Source organism: Epinephelus moara, chromosome 5 (genome assembly GCF_006386435.1).
Source record: "Epinephelus moara isolate mb chromosome 5, YSFRI_EMoa_1.0, whole genome shotgun sequence".
Lineage (NCBI taxonomy): Eukaryota > Metazoa > Chordata > Actinopteri > Perciformes > Serranidae > Epinephelus > Epinephelus moara.
The window spans coordinates 29,713,748-29,722,145 of record NC_065510.1 but is presented as its reverse complement, the minus strand read 5'-3'; the positions used below and the strand labels follow the sequence as shown (position 1 = coordinate 29,722,145).

The window sequence follows — 8,398 nt, the reverse complement described above, 5'->3', positions numbered from 1 at the left end:
GTTGGCACACAAAATATTGACACTTTAGGCACAATTTGGACATGTTCACTGTGGGGTGTACTCACTTATGTTGCCAGCTGTTTAGATGTTGATGGCTGTGTTTTGAGTAATTTTCAGAGGAAGGTAAATCTATACTACTATACAAGCTGTACACTGACTACTTTAAGTTATATCAAAGTGTCATTTCTAGTGTTGTCCCATGAAGAGATATAATGAAAAGCATGGATTTATCCACATTGTTGTAATCATGATGTTTACACGCTACATGTCTGTGTATGTACAATGTGGTAGATATAATTTAAATTAACAATAGTTCTTAAAATATTAGGTGCCCACTTTTAAGTACTTATTTATGTGCTAAAATGAAATTACTTGATAATCTTATATAAAAAGGGTTTTTGTTATATAAAAGGGTTTAATGATCTCATACGAGTCCTCACTTAATAATGCCAACCTCATATGTTGACGTATGGTGTGACGTTAGAAGGATATTTTATGATGTGAAAATTCTAGTTTGCGTTTAAATCACCCAAAGGCTTACGACTGATAAAGAAAGGCTGCTGCCGTATAAAATAGTTTTAGTTATATCAACATTTTGTATATACTGTGCTGTATGTACACAAATCGGATGTCAGTGTTGTTACCATATGCGCAGGGTGTTTTCAGGTTGAACAGTAAACAAGATCAGCTGACTGCGCTGCTGTCTACTCTGCTGTGAGATGCTGCTCTGCCAACTGCTGCACAGTCATCTGAAGAGTGGAGTCCAGATGCAGCCTGAAAAACAGTTTCTGAATCCCCTCAAGCAATTTTTACTTTCTGCACTATGTCATGTAATCTCATGCTAACATACACGCACTACCAAACAAAAAAAGTATAATGGTATCGTACACATCTGTGTTACTTAGTATTGGCTTTCTAATATATTAACCAGCCCAATGAGTGATTAGATAACTCACAAGGACACCAGTGAAATATTGTGCGTATTAATTCTCAAAGGAAGCGACATAGCTTTTAAAGTGAGCTAACCTTTTCCTGGTAGTTGCACAGAGACAGCACTGTCAGTGTGATATTAGTTCAATCAGGGGAGACTCGTTTTTATGGTAAAAGAATATTTATTAACATGTGAAGGTATGAATAAGAATGTGGAAAGTCTTTGGCGATTAGACCCCGTAGAGATGGTTTGATTTAAGGAGGGTGATGAATCCATAGTCGAAATGAGAAGTTCTTCAACCCATGAAGAAGCAGATAACTATCTAGAGAGGTATCTTTAATGACAGTTACACTTGTTCTGTCTCAGCTACTAAATTTAAAGGGATACGTTGCCGATTTTCAACCAGCTCTGTATCATAACAGTGTGAGTGGTATGTGCAAATGAACTGTGGTAAACTTCCCGTCGTCTTACCAGCGCCCAGGTTTCCTTGCTCATCTCCCAGCTCAAATCTGTCAGATGGGACTGTTGCTCCAACTACTGATTGTACTTCTCATTTTCATACACCTGCCACCACTGGAACAGAGAGTACAGAAGCAGACAGAGAGAGAGACGCCCCTCTTTCTCAAACTCAGACCAAACTCCAACAGTAAACTAAGCAGCGCTGATAAATTACAAAGTTTCTGTTACTGTTACTATTTCTCAGCTAAAATATCTTCAGAAACATATTTTGCTTGCACTGTTTGGCTGTAATACGAGACTTTGTGAAACAGGAAGTAGGCACCATACTGTTTCCTGTATTGTAAAAACAGAGGCTGAAAATACTGAGCTCAATCACTAAAACTGCACAGTGCTGATCAAATATGAACCAATATTATGTTCCTGCGTTGCATTTGTTGCAAGCCAGTAGGGCTGTACCCAACTCATAATTATGTCTGGCAGATCAGATTTTGCTGTTTAATCAAAATATTTAACTATTTGTTCCTTTATTTAGATATAGAGATTTAAAGTTTGAACAGGCTTCAGCAGGATGTTCAGGCTGACAGTGACATTCAAGTAATATAGTAAACAAGCTAACTAGGCTAACGACAGATTTGAAATGTGCAACAACATTTTTTGCTGACACTAGATATGAAACAAAAGCCAGAGGCAGTATCATATTGAGTTATTCTGAGCTGTAAATCACCACCTCTAAGCAGAGGGCAGAGGATGATGTTATTTCAGAGCCTTATGGTGCAAAGCCTCTCCTCCTACAGGCAGCTGCACTGTGTCTGCAGCTGTCTGTACCAAATAGCAGCATGAAAGTAAAGAGTGCTCATGCTGCAGAAGTATCTGTGGACCAAAACGTCCCCGTAAGTACACTACACAGACCACTGACTGGCAAAAAAACACTAGGCTACTTGACTTGAAGCAATCTCAGTCGACTGAGGGGTCTCAGACTGATGATTCAAACTTCTGACTTTCAAGCTGTCTGCCATCTTGTTTCCTGTGTCAAAACAGACAAGCTTGCATGATGTCATCCACCAGCAAGAGCGTTTATTGGTTCGGTGCAGCAGAGTGCATTTTGGTAGTTGTATGTTTTCTACCTCTTGAGTAAAAGCGAATGCCACAGCCCTTTGTCTCTGTTTTCTCAGATCATGTGGCACCAATGTTAAAAGTATTTGCATCACTCTACTGCATAGACAGCCCATTTTTATAAAAGGACCATCTCTTTAGCGGTGAAATACTTCTTTAACAAATGTCAAAATGGTGTTTTAAGTAATTGTCATACTATACAATCACAGTAACTGGCAGTTCCCATACTCCTCTCCACAGATCATGACAGGGTTTGATATGTTTACTCTTACTGAGAGTCTTGCATGTTTCACAAACACAGTAACCCAGTAACACAGACTTGAGAATGTTTGGCACAGATTTACAGAAAGGTTTTGTCTCCCTCTGTAGTCTGCAATGCTCGACCTAGTGGACATATTTGGCCCCTCATCTGAGGCCGCACCTCAGCCTACTGACCCATGGAACTCTGCCCAACCCACCAGTGACATCACCTCTGACCCCTGGGACTCTGTAGGTGGGTGGTTTAACACAGACACACCCATTCTGTGTTTGTGTGTTTTTATACTTCACACTAAATATTGTGTTTTGTGTCTGTGTCACAGCGGTCCACTCCAGCACACCTGTGATCGGCAGCCCTTGGACGGCCCCTCCCTCATCCTCCAACGCGTCCAATCCTTGGGCTCCATGTGCGGACTCACGCACAGACCCCTGGGAAACGGCGCCTGTCTCCTCCAGTCCTGTCAATCATGCGTGGGACAGCCCAACAGACGGAGGTATTTTTCAGAAACACCAGCCTCATCAAAACTTACACACTTCATAATACCTGTCAAAGAAAATATAAGCGCTGCACGCTGCCTAAGATTCTACTGTTTTTAATTGACATGCAGGTGGTGATGGAAAAGATCCGTTTGCTGCGCAGGAAGAGGAGAAACAAGATGTTCCTCAAGTGTCCTCTCCTACACCTGCTAGTCCCACAGGTACTGAGTACAAGACAGAAGTACTGTGGATTTGACTGTACATTTCATCTTACCAAAGCAATTAGTCTTCTGCACTGACAGTGGATGGAATGGAAAAAAAACACTTGCTCCAGCATGAGCTCATGGACAGCAGGTAGACTGATAGAATACACAAGATAACAAAGGAGGAAAGAAGGAAAACAAAGGTAGTCTACTGTGGTGTTTGATTGTGTCACATTTAGCATATACCACAATGCATTAAATGTCCCAGGGACAAGGACACTTGTACAATAATAATGTAATCTAATCCTATAACGCTGTAACAAATTCCCATATCACCTTCATGAAAATTAAAACCTTAGATTATTGATACTGATATAGGAGTATTGTGCATCTCATGTTGGGATTTCCTGTATTCTATCAGCCATGCTTCATATTGCATTATATCCCCTCAATAATCATTTTTTTAAAACCTTCTGTTTTCTGTTCCTGATGCAGATGCAGAATTGTTTGGTGTAAAGGCAGACTCTGACCTGTTTGCTGGAGCAGATTCCAAGCCAGATCCATTTGGGAGCGACCCGCCAGTAAAACCCCAGGTCAATGGGCGAGAGTCATCCAGCCCAGAGATGTTTGATTTGTCCCGGCTAGCACCCCCGCTCAGCGCCCCACCTACACGTGTATGTCGAACCCCGGAGGCCTTCCTAGGACCCACCGGGGCCTCGCTGGTCAATTTAGACGCTCTGATACCCTCCAACCCCCCTAGCAAGACGCACAACAACCCCTTCCTCTCAGGTAACTATTCAAAAACTCACACACTGTACGTACACATTATTGAGGAATTACTAAAAAGTTTTCCACCCAATTCTGTCTTCTCAGGTCTGAGTGCTCCGTCTCCAACCAACCCCTTCCACTGCGACCAGCCTCGCCTCACCCTCAACCAAATGCGACCATCGTCTACATCCCCATTACCCCCCCACATGCTCTCCTACAGCCCATCGCTGCCTCTCCCTCTGCCCCACCAGCCACCCATTCTCCCCTCCTCTCTTACACAACCTCCCGCTGGACTCCTGGACCTTCCCTCCAACCTCCCGCAGCCCCTGCTCCCCCTTTCTCCACGACCGGCGCAGCGCACTCAATCACAGACACACAGCCACAACCCTTTCCTCTGAGACCTCCTGCATCTTTCCAGCTCTGGTCTGCAGAGGGAGACAACAGAATGGACTCTTTTTGGATTAATCTATGCCGACTACAATGAGACTAGTTTAAATGAGCCTGAACTGGACTGCGGATCCTGGTCTGATGTCATTGTGCACACTTAAAGCGGATAAAACTCGGACTGGATGTATCTGTGTCTGTCTAATGACACATCAGCTGCTATATAACCTGAACTCTTGAAGAAAAGCTAACACACACACACATACGCACACACACATGCACTCAGGCGCACTTAAGGGTGCATAGACACAAACATGCACACACCACCAAACTAACAGGGTGTATCTCAACAGTCCCTTCGATGCCTTTGCCCCATCCACAGTGACAAGTCTAAGCACCCACAGAGCCAGAACTGTTCCTTTAGAAGATCGTGATGAAGCCACATACTTTGATTGTCCACCAAGATTCACCAGGATCCTTACCTCTGCTGCTTCACCGACGAAAGCATGAATGCATCCCACCCCCCAAGACTCCAAACTATTCTATTCTGCGGAGCACCTGAGGCGAGTTCTTCAAATAAATCCTCTTTTTCTGACGAGTCAAATTGTATCTTGAGCTTTGTTGGCACAAATGAATCACCGCAGAAAGCCCAAAAATGCATTACTGTTAGATTCAAGACAGCAATCAGCACTGTTCAAGAACTAATTGACTCAGGTATTCCTTCCCACATACGGTATACATGATGATATCTATTTTGCATTGCCTTGTTACCTTGCAAGCTCAACAGCATCTGGTCCTGAGTTAGTTACGTTATTTGTCGTAGTCACCCCAAGAGGATTCAGGTGGAATCAAAACTGGACTAAACCAGCCTAAGCTTAACCTTACTTTCTCAATCTGGACCTAAACTGATTACTGATTGTACCCTATCGGACCCGCGTGCCTGTCTCTACAGCTGACCCACAATGCATTCCTGGCTGGTTCATATTGGCGCCATGAAGGAGGACCTCAGGGAGACCGCTCTGTCCCTTCTCCAGTGAAATTCAAGTGAATTAGTGAATGGAAAGGCATTTGTCTACGGATAAAACGACAGGGAGATTAATGATTTTATGTCAGATATGAGCATTAAAGTGAAGGATGATGAGAATAGATAAAGGAGACGGGAGGAGTAAAAGAAAGATGAATAGAAATAAAGTAAAAATGATTACAGATGATAAGCTGATGTATTGAGCAATAGCTCATCTACTCCGCTCCTCCTTTTCTTCGGTGTTAGGAACAGACGATACGTTTGGTCATCACTGCACTGAACCTGGACTTGAATGTGAAATGCCTGCCTATAGATACACACAGGCTTAGTACATATGTATTTAACAGAATGATACCTATAAAGTATTATGAAATATTATACCAATAAATGAATGGTGTTTGCATTATAATCTCTCAAGCGTTCATATGATTGATTGATGAGTTATTCATTCTTTTTTCCCCCCATTCGTTACAGTGAAAACACACTGAATAAGAAGCGATGTCAAGTTATGTGCAGCAATATATGTTCAGACAGGACTCCTTTGTACTTGTGCTACTGTTGTGCTACTTTTTAGCATGCAGCCACAGGTATCTGCCACACTGGCCGCTGTTCAGCAAAAGTTACATAGTCTCACTTTAAGGCCCCAGTGTGCTTGAAACAAAGACGCTAGAATTGAACATGAGTCACAGACGAAGCAGTAAAGCACAAAGCCCTTTATAGTAAAAATGCAAATACATCAGCATTTATCAGAAGTATCAGGTATATTAAAGGGATAGTGCACCCAAAAATGAAAATTCAGCCATTATCTACTCACCCATATGCCGACGGAGGCTCAGGTGAAGTTTTAGAGTCCTCACATCCCTTGCGGAGATCAGCGGGGGCAGCGGCCATCACACCTAATGGCAGACGGCGCCCCAGACTAATGTCCAAGAACACAAAATTGAAACCACAAAATATCTCCAACATGCTCATCCGTAGTGACCCAAGTGTGCTGCAGCCCCGACATAAAAAGTTGTTTCGAAAAACGTCATATGAACTCTGTTTTTAGCCTCACTGTAGCCTGTAGCTCTGACTGCTTCTCTGTGCTCCGCGTTCACGTGTGCGCGCCTGCGCGAGACCAGCGAAAGCATGAGTTTTGCTCACCCGTGTTTACATCACGTGACACGTGCACCGCAGGGGGAGACAACGGTAGCCACAGTAGCTAAAAGATAATTTGCACTACGGTCTTTTAGCAAAGGACAGCCCAACATGTCTGAAGACTTTGAAATTGAGGAGGAACAGCATTTCTTTGTTGAGCCGTATTTGTTTGAGCCCGAGTATACGCACGGAACTCAGGCTACTGGACGAAGCAGCCACCACAGCTCATGAGCCTCAGCCAGCCGCAGAATACCGGAGTTGAGCACTGGAAACCTGGTGGTGTAGTTGTTTCAAATGCAAAGCAATGCCAACGAATGAGGAAAGTCTTTGCTGCTCAGACTGGGAATTGGCGATGCCTGCACTTGAGAATCAGTACTGACGAGACTGCTGGTCTTCAGAGACCGTGCATCACTGATCACCCTGAGCGCACACATGTCCGGCTTCCTCCCACAGTCCAAAGACATGCAGGTTAATTGGTGACTCTAAACTGGCCATAGGTGTGAACATGAGCGTGAATGGTTGTCTGTCTCTATGTGTCAGCCCTGCGATAGTCTGGCATCCTGTCCAGGGTGTACCCTGCCTCTCACCCAGTGTCCGAACCCTGGCGACTCCCAACAGGATAAGCGGTTACAGAAAAATAAATAAACATCCAGCAGTTTAGCAACATTATCATTCATTTGGAGTCGTGCTTCTGGCCACCTTTTAGCTCTGCTTTTGGTCTCTACCACCTAATAAAGTAATATCTGACTCTTCTGTTGCTAAACGTTGAAGCTAGTCACTAAATGTGTCTCTCTGCTATTTGCTGCTGAGCAGGTAGTGTACAGAGGGTTTGAGAGGTTTGGGCTGAAAACAGCTGCCTGCTGAGGCCAAAAGCAATGAGCTAAAACTGCTCTAAAGCTCCGTAAAGCCGAGGGACGCTGCAGGTCCAGGTGGTAATTCTGTGTAGGCTCATCACTAGCTCCCTCTCATGTGTCACATTGTTTTCATATTGTCATCCAACACATTGTTATTATAGAAATATTGATTATAGCTGCTTTAAATGAGAGACATGAGTCCACACAGTGAGCATTTCTGTGAGGCTGTGGCTGAAGAGCGTCTTTCTTTTTTTCCTTTGTCCACACACAGGCTACCAGTAACAGCATCACAGGTTGAATTAATTTAAATTGCTATTAAAAGTTCTGATTGTCCACAAACGTCCACCACGAAAGCCACACACAAACACACACACACACACACACACGTGCACTAACATTAACAAGAAGCAGGGCGAGAGTTTTAATTGACACTATTAGTGCTGAAGAGAAGATGCAGTTGATGTGACCCATTTCACTCATTGGCCACTAGATGGTAGTATAGATACAACGTGTGACTGTTTCTGCATCCTGCAGGTGTTCTCTGAAGCTTTTCAGTCCTAAGTGATTGTCTTACACTTGAGATACAAAATGGATACAAATGCATGTCTGTTAGTGAAGCAAAGCAACAATCAGCACACTTCAGGCTCTAAGAAGCAGTACTGTAAACAACAGCTGTACTACAGTAATTACTGTTGAGGTGTTGGACTGTAACAGCTGATATCCTGCCATGTGTATGTGCTTTTCTGTAATCCAGCCAAACATTACCGCAGCTGCTCTCACTGAAGACGGC

The 8,398-nt window shown here is 43.6% G+C and overlaps 1 protein-coding gene across 1 annotated transcript in view; it reads left to right on the top strand.

Annotated features, from left to right (window-relative positions):
• epn3b (epsin 3b) overlaps positions 1–6,000 on the top strand; it is an 18,788-nt gene extending 12,788 nt beyond the window's left edge. The window contains exons 8-12 of the mRNA XM_050045546.1: positions 2,873–2,996; positions 3,085–3,255; positions 3,370–3,459; positions 3,937–4,230; positions 4,315–6,000. Coding sequence (XP_049901503.1) covers positions 2,873–2,996; positions 3,085–3,255; positions 3,370–3,459; positions 3,937–4,230; positions 4,315–4,607 — 972 coding nt within the window. The 3' untranslated portion in view covers positions 4,608–6,000. The remainder of the gene's footprint in view (positions 1–2,872; positions 2,997–3,084; positions 3,256–3,369; positions 3,460–3,936; positions 4,231–4,314) is intronic.
• The last annotated feature ends 2,398 nt before the right edge of the window (positions 6,001–8,398 follow it).